The sequence below is a fragment of the Cetorhinus maximus genome, chromosome 8, assembly GCF_964194155.1.
Source record: "Cetorhinus maximus chromosome 8, sCetMax3.hap1.1, whole genome shotgun sequence".
NCBI classification, from domain to species: Eukaryota; Metazoa; Chordata; class Chondrichthyes; order Lamniformes; family Cetorhinidae; genus Cetorhinus; species Cetorhinus maximus.
The window spans coordinates 759,322-776,109 of record NC_135886.1 but is presented as its reverse complement, the minus strand read 5'-3'; the positions used below and the strand labels follow the sequence as shown (position 1 = coordinate 776,109).

Genomic DNA, 16,788 nt, shown 5'->3' with positions numbered 1-16,788 from the left:
GAGGGCTCAGGAAAAGCCCTGGCAACCAAAGAGGACTTGAGAGAAGCCCTGGTGATCAAAGGTGGCTTGGAGAAGCCCTGAAGACCTAAGAAGGCAGGAGAAGGTTGGTGATTCCATGCCGCATGTCTTTGGGGCAAAGGTATTCCTTTGGAGCAGTAGTATTCTGCTCAGTGTAGCTGAAGAGCTGAGGTTGTGTTTGTGAGTTGGCGTTTAAGTACATTCTCGGGAATCCAAGGGAATGGAGTCTTGGAAGGCAATCATTGAAGTCCAATGAGGAGCGCCGTCATTGAGGCTGTCCAAGTTGGACCAACCTTGGATGGAATTTCAAGGTTAAATCTTTGAAGGTGAAGACTGAATTCCCTCTTGAGAGAGCCAGGATTTCAACAAGATTGGTTGACTTACAGTGTTTACTGATATCTGGGTGGGTGTTGAGAAACCCATGGACTCGGTCTTAGTTGCATCTGCCCTTTTTGGTGCAGTGTGGGTGCGTTCATCTACTGTTCACCTGTTAATTCACAAGTACCTCATGTTAACCCTGAATGTTAGAGTATAAGATAAATATTGCAATTTTTAAAATCTTTCTGACCTTGTATAATTAAGTTTTTTTTGTTTGTTCAAAGCCCAGGGAAGTTTGTGGCTTTATTCACTGAGCAAGTGTCCTGAATCTCAAACTTTGTCTACTTCAAACAAAATATAATTGGTCCCTAACTGGATCTTACCAAAAACGTGGGGTCTAGGAACATAACACTCTTTCTGTTATTGACCTGTGTTATAGACAGGAGTGGGGGGGTGTGGGGGGTGTTAATTTAAACAGCCCTGATTTCCCCTTTCACTGCTCATCCATTAATAGAAAAGTGTTTTTGATTTGCTTCCCCACCTTTATAAGCGGTGGTGTATTTCCCAACCCTTCGGATTCGGTGTGATCTAATTTCTATCAATAACCCCACAGCAAACTTGTGGTAGGATGAACGCAGAGGGTTAGTTTATTTGTACACACTCAAACATGGGGGAGTTGACTTCCATGGTGAGATAGGCACACAGAGATGATTCAGTCTTGTAACGATGGTACAGAAGTTCCGGTCAAAACAGTGTAGACAGGCCGAGGCATTCAAACCTGGACAGAGTCCCTTTTCTGTGCCGCTGCTTGGTAGATGGGAAAATGGAAACCTGAGCTTTGCAGCTCCACAAGGCAATATTACTGACTATACCAGCTGGAGGGTTATGTCATTTGACTCCTATCTCTCTGCTTTGGCTTTGAAAAAGGCTGTTCATCCCTTTGTCTGGGTCCCTGAGATTGTTAATGTTCCAACCATTAAGTCTTAAAGAGGGGTTGTGGGGTCTTTTGTCCAAGCAGATGAATTGGCTCCAGTAGGTCAGGCCCGACTTATGAAATGTAGATGGCCTTTGTATAGTTCCCTTTGAATTTGGTCTGTGCAGCCCATAGGGGGTCCTTCGGGTCTCCAGGAGGTGAAAGCTTCTTCAAACCTACCAAATAGCTCCTTTTGTTCAGGGTCACAGACAGACACATCTTCAGCTATTTTAAATGGTCATTGTCCAGTTGTTTTAATTTTTAAAATTAGCCATGAAGATATATAAATATATATTTTATAAAAATATTGATTGTGGGGTCTTAACCCTTTAACAGTCCTTACGGCCTCAGAGAAAAAAGTGAATTCTATTTCATTTTTTAAAAAAAGCGATCTTATGCAGGAAGAACGGGAAGTAATAGAGTAAGCCTGCATTTGCTCGTTTATCCTGTCACACAGCCAGGGGGGCAATGGCAGCTGCCTGCTGCATTTTCTTTTTGAAGTTTAAACGTGGGTTGGTGCATCAGTAAGGACGCTGTCCTTTCCTGGGATGTGGAATGTTGAGGTGCCCTGCGAAGGTTCAAAATCTGACTTTGAGGGAGATCTCTTCAGGGTTGGAGTTCTGAATTTTCCTCTGTTGGAGATCAAGACTAAGCAAAGCCATTGGTTCCAGAGCTCTGCCTGTTCAACTCCTGATTAAGTGTCCTCCAAAGGTTGTGGGGGTTTTACAGGGTGGTGAGCACTCAATGGGTGAGTGAAGGTCACGCTGCCCTGGGTGATCTGCTGGGGAATGCTGAGCATCTCACTCTGTGAGTGCCAGGTCTTTTGATCATAAGGCTGAGCAGCCCTTGTCCAACTTAGCTCCTCTCTGTCCACCTTGGCAATCTGTGAATTCAGCTGTTCAAACCCAGGGACTGCAGTTAGGCTGGTTGTCAGGAGATCGGGGTGTTTTAAAGGGGCTTTGGCCTCTTTAGGGGATCCTGGTTCAGTGTCCAGCTTGGGCGCTAGCATACCTAGAGTGTTCCAGCTTCTGTTGCTGGGTGCTTTAGCTGGGCATGGCAAAAGGTTGGCAGTCTGCTCCTGAACTCAGGCCAGCCTTTCTGGGCCTAAAATATAGGAGATAGTCTTCTGGAAAAGGGCTCTGCCGCATCCATACCAGGTAGAGCCGCAAAGCTGTAGCCTGATGGGTTGTTATGGATCATTTTAACTGCAGTTGGCAACCCTGGCAGGTCACCTTCCGATTCTGCATTCGTGCGGGTGAGTCTGGGGTCCAGTCTGGTTCGGAACCCTCTGCTGGTCAGCTGGGTGGTTGGCTCTATGTCTTTTGGGCAACCACTGCCCTCTTGGGGATGGTCAACTCTTGCTGTACCTCTTGGTGGCTTTTCAACTAAGTGAGGCGTCACCCTCACGCTTTCTGGTCTAATCTGGGAGCTTTCCTTGGTCCCCAGTTCAAATTCACTGGAAAACTATCGGCATAACCAATCATTTGGCTTCCTTGCTGGGGCCTTTGGCTTTGGAGGGGGCGCTCTTCTATCTTTTTTCCTCTCCCCTGGAACACCTCTGCCCTCAAGTGGAGGTGCAGCTCCAGCTACACTCTCTTGTGGCCCTTCGACTGGAGGAGGCATCTCACTCCCAATCTGCTCATCTGTTTTGAGACTCTCTTTGTCCCTATTTAATTTTGGAAAGAAGGCTTCTGCTGGCCATACTCCAGGCAAGTCCTTAACCTTTGCGCTTCCTGGTTTAAAAACCTGCCTTCCTTCAGGCTCTTTGACTAAATGGGGCATCTCCCTCACTAACTCTTTCCCTGCTCTAGGACTTCTCTGGTCCTTATTTGATTCTGGGATTCTCCAGGAATCTATTTTAGATTCTAGAGGCCTTTCCTCGACCCCTTTTAACTTTATTGCCCTGGCTTCAGCCTTGCTACATTCAAGCAGCCTTCACTCAATGTTTATGGCTGTTATTTCACCCTTTCAGGCCTCTTGACCATCTCCAGCTTTCTGCTCTCCTGCTGGTTGGCGTTGGCCTCTTCTCTTTCACTGGCTAACTCCTTGCTGCCAGACAAATTGTTCCCAAGGATAAAATCGATTCCTGCTACTGCTCACATTTTGGGATGGGTAGGGAGACACTGTTCCTGAAAGGACAAAGCTCCAGAGACTCTCTGGGACTTTGTCCGGCTCAGACACACATGGTGCCACGCTGTCCAAAGAGTAAGTCTGTGTAGCGAGAGGCTGTGCCTGCTCTGCAGCACTACCCATGGGGGTGTCCTTTGGGGGGACTGGTCATTCAGAGCCCTATTAAACCAACGGGCCTCCCTCACAATCTCCAGCACTCATGGCTGGAATGGCCGAGTTTATTGCAATGAGAACACACCGGTCTCTGGGGGTTCTCCTTTTAGCCGGCAAGAGGGCTTCTCACACCCTCCTTTGTGTTTTCTCTTCTGGTTGGGGGTCTTACCTACCTAGGTCACCCTGCTTATCTTTCCAATGCTCATGGGAATGGCTTGGAAAGGGTCTGCCTGAGTTTTCAGGCTTATGGGTGAGATCAAAGCTGTCTCCTGTGATGGCTGCACCCCTGACGGTGAGTATTCTCTGCTCCTCCAATTGCATTTGCAGGTTGGAGAGTAAGCAATTTTTGAATTTCTCCAACAATACCAACTCAGCCAGCCCCTTATAGGTGCAGGCGATTCTTACACATCATATCCATCATGCGATTTGCTTCAGCCACTCGATCTCGAGGTAGGTTTGTGTGGGCTTCTTATGAGCGTTCTGGATTTGCTAGTGATATGCCTCCAGGGCTAACCCATTGGCACTTAGGATGGCAGCCTTGACCTGCTCATAATTCATGGCCACATCAGGGGTCAGCGTGGGGTCGACCTCTGGGACTTGCCCTGACAACTGCTCCTGAATTAAACATGCCCAGATATCCCATGGCATTTTTAGCTGTCCTGCTACTTTTTCAAAAGTGGCAAAAAATGACTCCACATCACTCCCTTCAAATTTCAGAATGAATCTAACCAACTTGAGGGCCCCAGAGAGTTGTTCGGGGTTAGAGAGTTGGGGGGTTGCTACCGGGTAGAGAATGATTTCCTCCTGTAGCTTCCATCTGTCTGGTCTCGCTTTCCCTTTGGGCTGATAGCTCTCTTGCCAATTTTCAGAGCTGGAATCCTTCTCTACCCTTTCTCTCTCTCTTTATCTCACCTGTACCCTTGCTCTATCTCTCTCTCTCTCTCTCTTTCCCTTTCTCGTTCTCTTTCTCTCTCCTAAAATTCCAGCTGAAACCTGAGCTTTTCCAGCTCAAAATAGGCTAGGAGAGGGGATTTGGAGTCATGGTTGAGATCCACATCTAACTGCTCTATCAGTAACGTTAGATCCAAATGTTCCACCAACAACTGGATCAGTTCACTTTGCTTCACTTTACTGGGTAATTTTAACTGTACATGCATAGACATAGCTTTCAATTGCCCTGTGCTGAGGGCCACCAATGTTTCACCATTCAAATTTCCTTGTTTGACCTACATTTGGGCATCAAAAGTTGCCATTTTCTTAGTGTTAGGGGAAAGGAATTTGCTGTGGTAAATTACTTGTGTTTTAAAATTCATTCCAACCATCGAGTTTTCCCCTTTTATTTTCCAGTTGACTCTTTTGTATCAGATGTGGCTGTTCCCTTAACTTGAACTTTGGTCAAATTCAAATGGGTTATCCCGGACTTGAGCTCCCAATTTCTGTTATGGACAAGAGGGGGAGTTAATTTAGACAGCCCTGATCTCTCCTCTCACCACCCGTCTGTATACAGGAGGTGTTTTTGATTTGCTTCCCCTTTATAAGCGATGGCGTATTTCCCAACCCCTTGGTTTTGATGTGACCTAATTTCTATTAATAACCCCACAGCAAACTCGTGATAGGATGAACCCAGTGGGTTAATTGATTTGCACACACTCAAACACAGGAGGAGGGTAGCAATGTTGCCTCCTTTTCACTCATGTGGTAAAAGAGGGATAGAGAAAAGAAAGATTTACAGGGCAAAGACCACAGAGAAGAGAATTATTGTTTCACATGAGTCCAGAGTGCAGAGTCAAAGGCCAATGGTGTATTCCTTCACAGAGGTCAGCAAGCTGAACTGACACTGGATAATTCACTTTTCCAGTAGAGTTGACTTCCGTGATGAGATGCACACACAAAGATGAATCAGTGTCGTAGTGATGGTACAGAAGTTCCAGTTGAAACAGTGTAGATGGGCCCAGATATTCAAACTTGAACAAAGCCCCTTTTGTGTACTATTGCTTGGTAGATGGAAAAATGGCAGACTGAGCTTTACAGCTCCACAAGGCAATATTACTGGTTCTGTCAGCTGGGATGGCGGGGGTATGTCACATGACTCGCACCTCTCCACTTTGACAAAAGGTGTGTATTCCTTTGTCTGGGTCCGTGAGATTGTTAATGTTCCAACCACTAAGTCTTAAAGGGAGGCTGTGGGGTCTTTTGTCTGAGCAGATGAATTGGCTCCGGTTGGTCAGGCCTGGCTTATGAAATGCAGATGGCCTTTGTATAGTTCCCTTTGAATTTGGTCTCTGCTGCCCAAGGGGGTTGTATGGGCATCTTCAGGGGTAACAAGGTGTAAGTTTCTTCGAACTGGCAAAAGAGCAAATTTACTTGTATTTCCCTGATTTTTCTTTATGGAAAAACCCAGCTTGTGGCATTGGGTGGAATCGTCACAGATTTTCCCTAAGTGCAGGAACGGGCAGGGGAAAGAATGTTTTACCAGCCGGACACATTGATGGCTCTTCATGCTGTATCATCCCAATCCCGCCTCATTAATCATGCATTCCCGGGAACCAGGCCATTTTGCTGGTGGGCAGCCTCCGATTCAACCACCATGCAGTCAGCCCGCTGCTCCATCACACTGGGCACCACATTTAAAGTGCAGCTGTGCGCACACCTCTCGGTGCTTCCAGCCCAGGACTGTTGCACAGAAGACATTGCCCCAAAAGACAAGAAGACTGCAGCTCCCCGACACAGCGACATGTCCATGGAACACCTTTTGGATGCCATGGAAGCTTGCTGTGCTGCAGGAGAGGCAGCAACATCACCAATCCAGAATGGGAGGAGATGGCAGCGGTGGTCAGTGCCAATGCCCTAGAAAAGAGGACAGCCACCCAGTGCCGCAAGGGGATGAATGATCTCCTCCGTTCCACCAGGGTAAGTTACTCTTCTCATCACTCTCAACTCACACACTCACAAACCCATCACACATCACTGCCAGTTCGAGGGACATCACCATTCACTCTCTCACACACACCTTAATTGTCCCCATCCCGTCCATGGGACCACTCACCCACACACAGGCCAGGCACATTTATCATCTGGCCAAGCAGGCATCCTGCTTACACTCTCTCCATCTCTAAGTCCTCACAGACTTTGAAAACAGAGCCATCCAGCTGGACGGCAACTATCTGGACTGTTCCTGTGCTGATGGTGAGGTCAGTGGTTCTCAACCAAGTGAGGATCCAGCATTGCAACATCCATCAGACAACCATACTGTGAGTGATGTGTCCTGTTTCACAGGCCACTGCCAGGCACTAATTATCCCCCCTTGCTTTCACAGGCACATCTGCCAAACAGTCGACAGAGTCCACGATCTCAGGCCCTCAACTCAAGGCCCGAGGACATCCTGGAAGAGGAACCAGCTGGAACCCTAACTGAAGATCCACCACAGCGCTCACCCACACCCTTCACCAGCACAGAGACACACATCTTGGTGGGAGAAAGCTTTAGAGTAGGCTCAGAGTCATAATCTGGTGAGCACATCGCACTGTCTGATCCTCAGCAGGCAGAGGCAGGGACTTCCCAGGTTTCTGGCACTCGGAGGACTGCTGGAGCTGCAAAGACAAGCTTGGGAACATCAGGAAGGGATGTCCGCTGCACTCCTCAGATTGCAAGGCACGATGGAGGAGTCCATCAGCCTTCAGTCCGAGGTGATAGCACCAGCATGCCAACGCATCGAGGTCAACATGGTAGGATAGCGGTCGCCATGGAGACATTGGTCCCGGACTTTAATCCTGCACTGCTCTGCGGGCTGAGCACGGGTGTTAATCACTTGTACATCATGTTCACTATTGTCAATAAACTCCCAAGAATGTCTCCCTGCCTATGACTCCTTGTTCTGATAAGCAGTGTTCATGTCACTCAGATGTGAAACCTTTCTGCACAACATAAAGGCAGGTATCTCATTCCAAAGCCTCTTCCCTGTGCTTTGTGCAACCTCCCCAGCTCACTGATGGTGTGTCTTCACAATCACTGGACACATTAGTCATGCCTGCATCTCGACGGGGCTTATCATTGCTGCCAGAATGTCCTGGGCCGGTGACAGAGAGTTCTGTCATTCTCTCTGTGCTCTCAGCACCTTTGAGGTGCAGCTGCCCCCATCTCATCAGCATCTGTGTCCAGTGACTGTGGTCCTGAAGGGTTCAGCTCACAAAGGATACCATTGGATCAGGGAAAGTGAAAGTTTCCCCATTGCATCTCCATGATATGACCCTGTTCACAGAGCACAAGTCAGGTGCCATCAGCCAGACAGGAGTCAGACATAAATATAAATTATGTGAGGATCTATGGAGTGTCCCCACTGCATGTCATCATCCTCCTGAATGTAGGGACTAGGGGCATCCATGACAGGAGTTTTATCACAGAGGGTATGTGCGCTGCCATCAGCCGGACATGAGTCAAATGTTCACAGATGCAATGTGAGGATCTTATGGTGTCTCCTCACTGCATGACATCATCATCCTCCACAAATCTAGCACCAATGGGGGCCTCCTCAGCGCGCCTCCCTCATCTGGCCAGTCTGATGGCCTCCTCACCCTCATCCCAATTGGTGTCCTCCTCATCGGAGGAGACGTGCAGCTCCTCCATCTCCCCCTCAGCCAGCTCCTCTCTCCATTACAGCACCAGGTTGTAAAGGGTGCAGCAGGCGATGATGATGTGTGACACCCCCTCCGGACTGTATTATAGGCTCCACCAGACCGGTCCAGGCACCGGAGCATTGTTTTCAGCATCTCAATGGTCTGCTCCACCAAAGTGCGAGTTGCAGCACAAGCCTCGTTGTATCTTCTCTCTGCTGCAGTCTGAGGCCGCCACACAGGTGTCATCAGCCACGGCCTCTGTGGGTAGCCCTTGTCCCCGAGGAGCCAACCCTGCAGCTTCTGTGGACCCTGGAAAACATCAGGATCTGTGACCGGCTTAGAATGTAGGAGTCATGCACACGCCCTGGAAACTGTGCGTAGACCTGCAGGATGTGTTTCTGGTGGCCGCACACCAGCTGCACATTCAGTGAATGGAATCCCTTGTGGTTGGTGTAGTTAACCGCTTGTTGCCACGGAGATCTGAGCGCCACGTGAGTGCAGTCGATGGAACCTTGCACCTGTGGGAAACCTGAGATATGGGCAAATCCTAGCGCTCTTGCTTCCTGGCTTTCCTAATCCCGGGCAAAATGTACAAATTGTATGCCTTTGCTAAGATGGCGTCCGTGACTTCATGGATACATTTGTGCAGGGAGGCCTGCAAAGTCCCACAGAGGTCACTCTGGAACCCTGAAAGGAGCCACTGGTGTAAACATTGAGCGCCGTGGTCACTTTCACAGCCACTGGCAGTGGATGCCCTCCATGTTCCCATGGTGCCAAATCCTGCAGCAGCTGGCATATGTGACCAACCAGTTCCCTGGACGTGTGCAGTCTTCAGCAACACTTGTTCTCGGTCATCAGCAGGAATGACAAGTGCTGTCTGTAGACCCTGGGTGTCGCTAGGCGCCAAACAGCGACGGCTCACTATGGCTCTTCAGAGGCGCATGCAGGAGCCCCCACCACCCCCTCTTCCTGAGGGTGCTGCTTGTCCCTCTCCCCTGACAGGCTTCTCCATTGCTCTCTTCTCCTTCATCTCCACTCTCTGTAAGCCATGAGGCATACAGCGAGGTCGCCAGACTACACGCTCCTGATGTAATCCTCCTGCAGGATGAAAGAGAAAGACACATGAGTTAGTATGGGTGTACTAAGAACCTCCCTTTGTTAAGTCTGAAGGCTCCTGAATGCATCCTGGAGAGTGCTGGCCACCACTTGGATGGCCAGAGATTAGAGCGCTGCATGGCTGCCCAAAACCCCACCCACCTCCGCCCCACTCCACCTGACCGATTGGCGGCAGCTTTGCCCATTGGACTGCAGGCTGTGCTCTCAGCTCAGGCACAGGCATTCTCCTAACCCACACTGCAAGGCTGCTCTGTTAGCTTGAACCATGAGCGAGACTGGTCCAAACCGGGATGCTGACATTGCCATGGGCTGTGAGCACCTCCAGCAGTGACTGCCCCCTGGCCAGGTTTAGCGAGGAGATTGTACACATTGCACAGTCATCCAATAGTTCTGCAGTCCACTAAAATGCTCATTAGTTTGCAATCTGTGCCTGAGGGGGGGAAAGCTCTTGAGCATTTGGTAGCACTTTCAGGCCTCCCCGTTTCTTGAGTGGGCAGATAAGCTAGAAGCCCAATTCCAAGCGTGTCAATGTGGCTGCACCTGAACTGTCTCAGCTGCAGAAGAATGGTCGCTTTATACAAGGTTTCTCTAATGCATAGCTGCTTCCCTCCCCCTTCCCCCTACACGTGCTTGTGTGCTACCATCAACCACAGTCCAGCCCTTGCCCTCCACCCCCCCCACCACCTCTGTCAGCCAGCTGGGAAAACACCCTCCCCTGAATGCGCGGCACCTCAGCCTTGAGGTCCAACAGGCAACCCTCACTAGCGCTGCACAATGTTCCTGGGCACTCAGCTCCGAGTTCCTCTCAAAGTGCAGCTAGCCTGGTGCACGCGTTATAAATGCTGCTGGGAGACACGTTGGCGTGTGCTCGAATGGTCCAGCGTGGGGGGGATTGGTTCTGGCAAGCTGGGTTTATAATGATATGCAGATGGGTTCTGGAAAGCTGGGTTTATAATGATATGCTGATGCATTACAATGAAGTCCCTGACGTGTGGCGGTGGGAAACATGACCCGCCATTGACGGGTGGAGCGGAAAATTGCAAACTGGTCCCACAGCATCGTGAAACCTACTTTTGGCCTTCCTGTCATATTGTCCGCTCATGCCCGCCATGACGCCCGACACTAGTGGGCACGGAAAATTCCACGCCGAGTGTTTCAGGTTATTTTGTTACACAAAACACACAGAAGCTGATCAAGTGTTGAACGAATACTTCACGTCCATCTTCACCCAAGAGAATGAGGATGAAGGTATCGAACTCGGGGAGAGAGACTGCGAGGTTCTTAAGCAAATTGATATAGGGAGTGACAAGGTATTGGAGGTGTTGGCAGGCTTAAGAGTGGACAAATCTCCAGGTCTGGATGATTTGTGTCCCAGACTGCTGAGGGAGGCAAGGGATGAGATCGCAGGGGCTCTGACCAAATTTTTAATTCCTCTCTGGCCACGGGGGAACTGCCAGAGGACTGGAGAACAGCTAATGTGGTTCTGCTATTTAAGAAGGGTTGTAGAGATAAGCCAAGTAACTATAGGCCAGTGAGTCTCACGTCAGTGGTAGGGAAACCTTTGGAGAAATTTCTGAAGGAGAATATCTATCTCCACTTGGAGAGGCAAGGGTTGATGAAGGATAGTCAGCATGGCTTTGTCAGAGGGAGGTCATGCCTACCAAATTTGATTGAATTTTTTGAGGAGGTGACCAGATGTGTAGATGAGGGTAGTGTAGTTGATGTAGTTTATATGGATTTCAGCAAAGCCTTTGACAAGTTCCCACATGGGAGACTTATAAAGAAGGCAAATGCACATGGCATACAAGGTAATTTGATAAGGTGGATTCAAAATTGGCTTAGTTTTAGCAGGCAGAGGGTGATGACAAAAGGATGCTTTAGTGACTGGAAGCCAGTGTCCAGTGGGGTACCACAGGGATCTGTGCTGGGTCCCCTATTATTTGTTATTTGTATAAATGACATAGATGACTATGTGGGGGGTAGGATTAGTAAGTTTGAGGATGACACAAAGATTGGCCGGGTGGTTGACAGTGAGGTTGAGTGTCTTGGGCTACAGGAAGATATAGACGGGATGGTCAAATGGGCAGATAAGTGGCAGATGGAATTTAACCCTGAAAAGTGTGAGCTGATACACTTTGGAAGGAGTCATTTGACCAGGAAGTATTCAATGAACAGCATGGCACTAGGAAGTTCTGAGGAACAAAGGGACCTTGGCGTGTGTGTCCATAGATCTCTGATGGCAGAGGGGCATGTTAGTGGGGTGGTGAAAAAGGCATATGGGACACTTGCCTTTATCAATTGAGGCATAGATTACAAAAGTAGGGAGGTCATGTTGGAGTTGTATAGAACCTTGGTGAGGCCACAGCTGGATTACTGTGTGCAGTTCTGGTCACCACATTATAGAAAGGATGTGATTGCACTGGAGGGGGTGCAGAGGAGATTCACCAGGATGTTGCCTGGGATGAAACATTTAAGTTATGAAGGGAGGTTGGATAGACTTGGGTTGTTTTCGTTGCAGCAGAGAAGACTGAGGGGCGACCTGATCGAGGTGTACAAGATTATGAGGGGCACGGACAGGGTGGATAGAGAGCAACTGTTCCCCTTAGCTGAAGGGTCAGTCACAAGGGGACATAAGTTCAAGGTGAGGGGCAGGAGGTTTAGGGGGGATGTGAGGAAAAACTTTTTACCCAGAGGGTGGTGACGGTCTGGAATGCACTGCCTGGGAGGGTGGTGGAGGCGGGTTGCCTCACACCCTTTAAAAAGTACCTGGATGAGCACTTGGCATGTCATAACATTCAAGGCTATGGGCCAAGTGCTGGTAAATGGGGTTCGGTAGGTAGGTCAGGTGTTTCTCACGTGTCGGTGCAGACTCGATGGGCCGAAGGGCCTCTTCTGCACTGTGTGATTCTGTGATTCTGTGTGAAGTGAGGGACTGTATGCTTACCATACAGTGCCATGGACACACTTTCAGATCACCTCTCAATTGATTAAAAGACTTTACCAACCCAAGTTTTCATCCGTATGCACTAAATCTGAGGCAATAATTTGAACGTATTCGCTCCATTAACGAAAGAAGAACACAGCATGATTTAGCAAAGTGCTCGTTTATCACACTTAGTGTGGATGCTTCAAACAAAAAGCACCAAAAGCTATTCCCTGTTCTTGTGCACTATTTCCTTCTGTGAAATTGATCTTAATTTGGACTTTAGTGCAGCATTTTTCTGATTGAACTCGCTTGAATACGACTGATTTTACCAGGTGTCCTGCATTCATCGGAGAGGAACATGGTCACCCTGTGTTACTGTGGCCAGTTACCTGAAATTAGCTGGAGTATAACGAGCAAGAATGATGTAAAGGCAGCTCCACAATCAAATAATCTGTGCAATTTCAAATGCGAATTAAATTCAGCCAAAAGTTAATGCTATCTTTAGAGCTCATCAATTAATCTACCTTTTGTACAGAATCTTAGATACTTCAAATAAGGTACATCGAGGCAAAGATTGAAATGGTTTAAGATAACCTTTTGCCTGCCATAGGTCTCGCGAAAGTACCTGCATACATTTTACCTGAGACTACTTTGCTGGATCTTCAGAATAACAAGATTAGAGAGCTGAAGGAAAATGATTTCAAAAATCTGAAAAACCTTCTGGTGAGTAAACTAAACAATCCCATTGATGAGAACGAGCCTGATGTTTTACAATGTGATTTTCCCCTGACAACTGGGTGATAGCTGTGAATGGCTGTGTCAAGCACATATATAGGTCTACAAATTACCACTATAATAGCTCCTAAAATCCTAATTAATTTGGCTTCCATTTATACCCCCATTAAGGCAACTGTAAAAAAAACTTAAACAGATCCAGGCAAGTCAACACAATACCCTGGATAGTAGAATTCAAAGCAGCTTTTCCCAGCTTTGGTTTCTGTAGACAGCAGCTTAATGCACAATTACTGGAGGCTTTTCAAATTTCTGGTAGATCTGAAATGCCTTTCAACACACAGCCTCATTCTGCTTTATACATGTTTCTCCCTTTTAATGCAAATTCCATTGTTTGCATATTGAGAAAAATAAACACACTGCTTGGCCTAGCTTCTCTGGCTAGATGTAACATCCTACCATCTCTTTGAAATTCAAACTACTCTCATTTATCTAAAAATGCAAATTCTCCTCACCTCACATTCTAAAAGTTCAGCCATGTTTACATATTTAGCATTTCAACCCTAGCTACTTTTGATGAGTTAAATTCTCCAGATCGGCTGTCTCCAACTCAATTAAATTCTACAAACACACACACAGACAAACTATCAAAACCCCACGATTAACCTACTTTTACAATAAATCACAATAATACTTTTATACTTATACTTAATTATACTTTTATGACAATTCCACAAGTAAGTATAATAAAATAAACAATATTTATATGGAAGTGCATAGGGAGCAGAAGTTTTTCTTTCAATGTGTGAGCTAAGTGTCAGCAATGGTTCAGTGGTAGCACTCTCACAGAAGGTTGTGAGCGCAAGTCCCGCCCCAGAGATTTGTGCACATAATCTGGGCTGACACTTCAGTGCAGTACTGAGGGAGTGTTGCACTGTCAGAGGTGCCGCTTTTCAGATGAAATGTTAAACTAAAGCTCTGTCTGCCCTCTAGGGTGGGTGTAAAAGGTCTGATGGCACTATTTTGAAAAGGGTGGAGGAATCTTGGCCAATATTTATCCCTCCAATATACACACCGAAACAGAGTAGCTGGCCATTGTTACTTATTTGTGGGATCTTGCTGTGCTGAAATAGGCTGCCACCTTTCCTAAATAACAACAGTGCTAACCCTGCAAAAGCATTTATTGGCTGCAAAGCGCATTGGCGTGTCCTGAGGTTTCATAGAGCATAATATGAAATGCAACATCTTCTTTCTTCTGGGAAAATTTTACTAGGTGTACACTGAAGGAACACACATGATTTTCTGATATTCACTGGCAATGAATGAGAGTCCCCACTGTCACTGTTCACTCTGAATGTTACACTTTTGTCTGTTCCTGAATTCTCAATTCATTTTCTCTCTGTTTGTTTCTAATTTAATTTAGATTTTAATTCTCGTGAACAACAGGCTGCAAAGGATCCACCCCAAGGCCTTTTCCTCTCTTCACAATCTCAGACGGCTGTATCTTTCCAAGAATCTAATCAGTAGCGTTCCAGAGAACATGCCAAAGACTCTTGTTGAACTCCACATATGTGACAACAAAATAAACTATGTGAAAAAGGAACCCTTTGACGGAATGTCCAACATGTTTGCTCTCGGTATGAAAAATTCTGAATCCTGTGTGAATATTTTTGATCAAATAATTGGATATTAAGGAAGAATTATTTGTTAGAAAAGACCCTTAAATTCATGATAATTGCAATTGTCAGTGAATTATGTTAAACTTTAATGTGGGAGAGCCATATGGGAACTTTTTAAACTCAAACCTCTGCATCATTGACCAGATACTAGTTTTAAAAAAATGTGAAGTGTTGTTTTCATGTCAATATTATCAGCTATAACACCAGTGCAATTGTTCAACCTGCCTGTAAAATTAAACAGTTCAGATAGATAGGCTGGGGGCATTTTCACCATCTTTCACTGTTGATCCTCTCACAGGAATGAATCATTCCTAACAACCTGGCAATAGGTTTTGAAGAAGCAATGAAATATTGGTGACTGCTTAAAGTTTTAATTTATGGACGTGTTTGGAAAAGGTTCTTCATTTATCTTCTTTTCTTTATCCTGATAGTCTGATGCTTGTGGTACTGGACCTTCGCAGCCAATTTTTGAGGTTTCTATCTTAAGTAGGCCCTATCTCCTGCTTTATACTGCTTGTGTGAAGCAGGACAATCCATTTTGATTGGTCAACCCTTTTCATGGTTACAACTGATTATTGATTTGTATCTTTTCTTCTGGCAATAAATATATTTGTCTCACCTTGCTGGTTGATTTGGCAAGAAGAATTTTTTCCCTTCAAACTGCCTTTCAATTGGCAACCTGAGAAACATGCTCCAATATTGTTTTTCATTCTGGTAAGACACAATTTATCTTGTAGGAATTTGATTTATCCATGTTGGTTTACATAACGGTTCATAACAGATAATATCTGTACCAGCTGGTGGGTGTCAGAGTCAGAATTATTGTCAAATCTAATTAGGTCATTTGGATTACTGGAGATTAGGAAATCAGGTACTCAATGAAATCCCGTGGTTCGAGTCCGAGTGGAAACGTGGAACAGTCATCAATGGAATGCAGCCAACTGGGCTGTATAACGTTAGTTGTGATGTTAGGTCAGGATCTTAGAAATTCTGCACAGCTATCACCTCGATAATCAGTTACCTTTCTTCACAAATAAAATGAATTGGATTGAATCCATATAGATATAAAAACAAAAAAACTGTGGATGCTGGAAATCCAAAACAAAATCAGAATTACCAGGAAAAACTCAGCAGGTCTGGCAGCATCTGCCAGACCTGCTGAGTTTTTCCAGGTAATTCTGTTTTTGTTTTGGATTGAATCCATGATTGTTTGAATTGCACATAGTGTGTTGAAAGAAGCAACTCAGTGGCCTGCATTATATTTTCTCAAAAAAAATCTATTGTGCCCTAATCTGGGAAGGATGTTAAGGCTCTGGAGAGGGTACAGATCAGGGACGAGAGGCTTTAATTATGAAAAAAAAGACGAAAGAAACTTTTCTTTTCACCCTTAGAACATGAGGAAACCTGATTGAATTGTTCAAATTTGATTTAAACAGAAAAATATTATTTCCATTGTTAGGTAAATCTGTAACTATGGAAAATATCTTTAGAACCATCCCCAAAAGAACAAGGGAGAGGATGAGAGAATGCTTTTGTACAGATAGTCATTAAAACATGGAATGCCCTTCCAGAAATAGTGACAGAAGGAAAATCCACAATAGCCCCTAAAATGGAAGTTGATAGATACTTGAAAAATAAAGAAAAATGTCAAATGTTTGAATAATGCAACCAAGTGGTTAACTCATTCAGAAAACTGACAGACAAAATGGTCCAACTGGTCATCCTCCACCTTGTCAAATTCTAAGTGGTACATAAAATAGGTTCAAAGCTAGGAAAATAAAAATATATATTGAAAAGTTTTTGTTATGAACAATGTATAATTTTAAATTGAATTCATACGTATATTTGTGTGTTAAGAAAAGTAAAAATGATTTCAGGTTCATTTAGGTTTTGTTTATGAACCTTGGTGCCTCGGAGCCTGGATTGTGGCTAAAAGGTTTCAGGCCTTTTGGGTTTGTTTGTATATATACATTTTATTGAAGTTTTACAACCCCTGAATTGAAAGAGACGGGTTGAAAGGGGTTAAAAGTTCAGTGATTTTGGAAACAAAACATGAAGTAGAAAAGCTTTGCTGTTGCCTAGCGACAGGGATCCAGTGATACAGGCACAGGGAAAGACAGGAGTTGCGAG

The 16,788-nt window shown here is 45.9% G+C and overlaps 1 protein-coding gene across 2 annotated transcripts in view; it reads left to right on the top strand.

Annotated features, from left to right (window-relative positions):
• Nucleotides 1–16,788, top strand: part of LOC144683228 (decorin-like) — a 70,854-nt gene that overhangs the window by 41,961 nt on the left and 12,105 nt on the right. For both annotated transcript variants that reach the window (XM_078546185.1, XM_078546184.1), the window contains exons 3-4: nucleotides 12,858–12,970; nucleotides 14,403–14,616. In XM_078546185.1, the coding sequence (XP_078402311.1) occupies nucleotides 12,858–12,970; nucleotides 14,403–14,616 (327 nt within the window). The remainder of the gene's footprint in view (nucleotides 1–12,857; nucleotides 12,971–14,402; nucleotides 14,617–16,788) is intronic.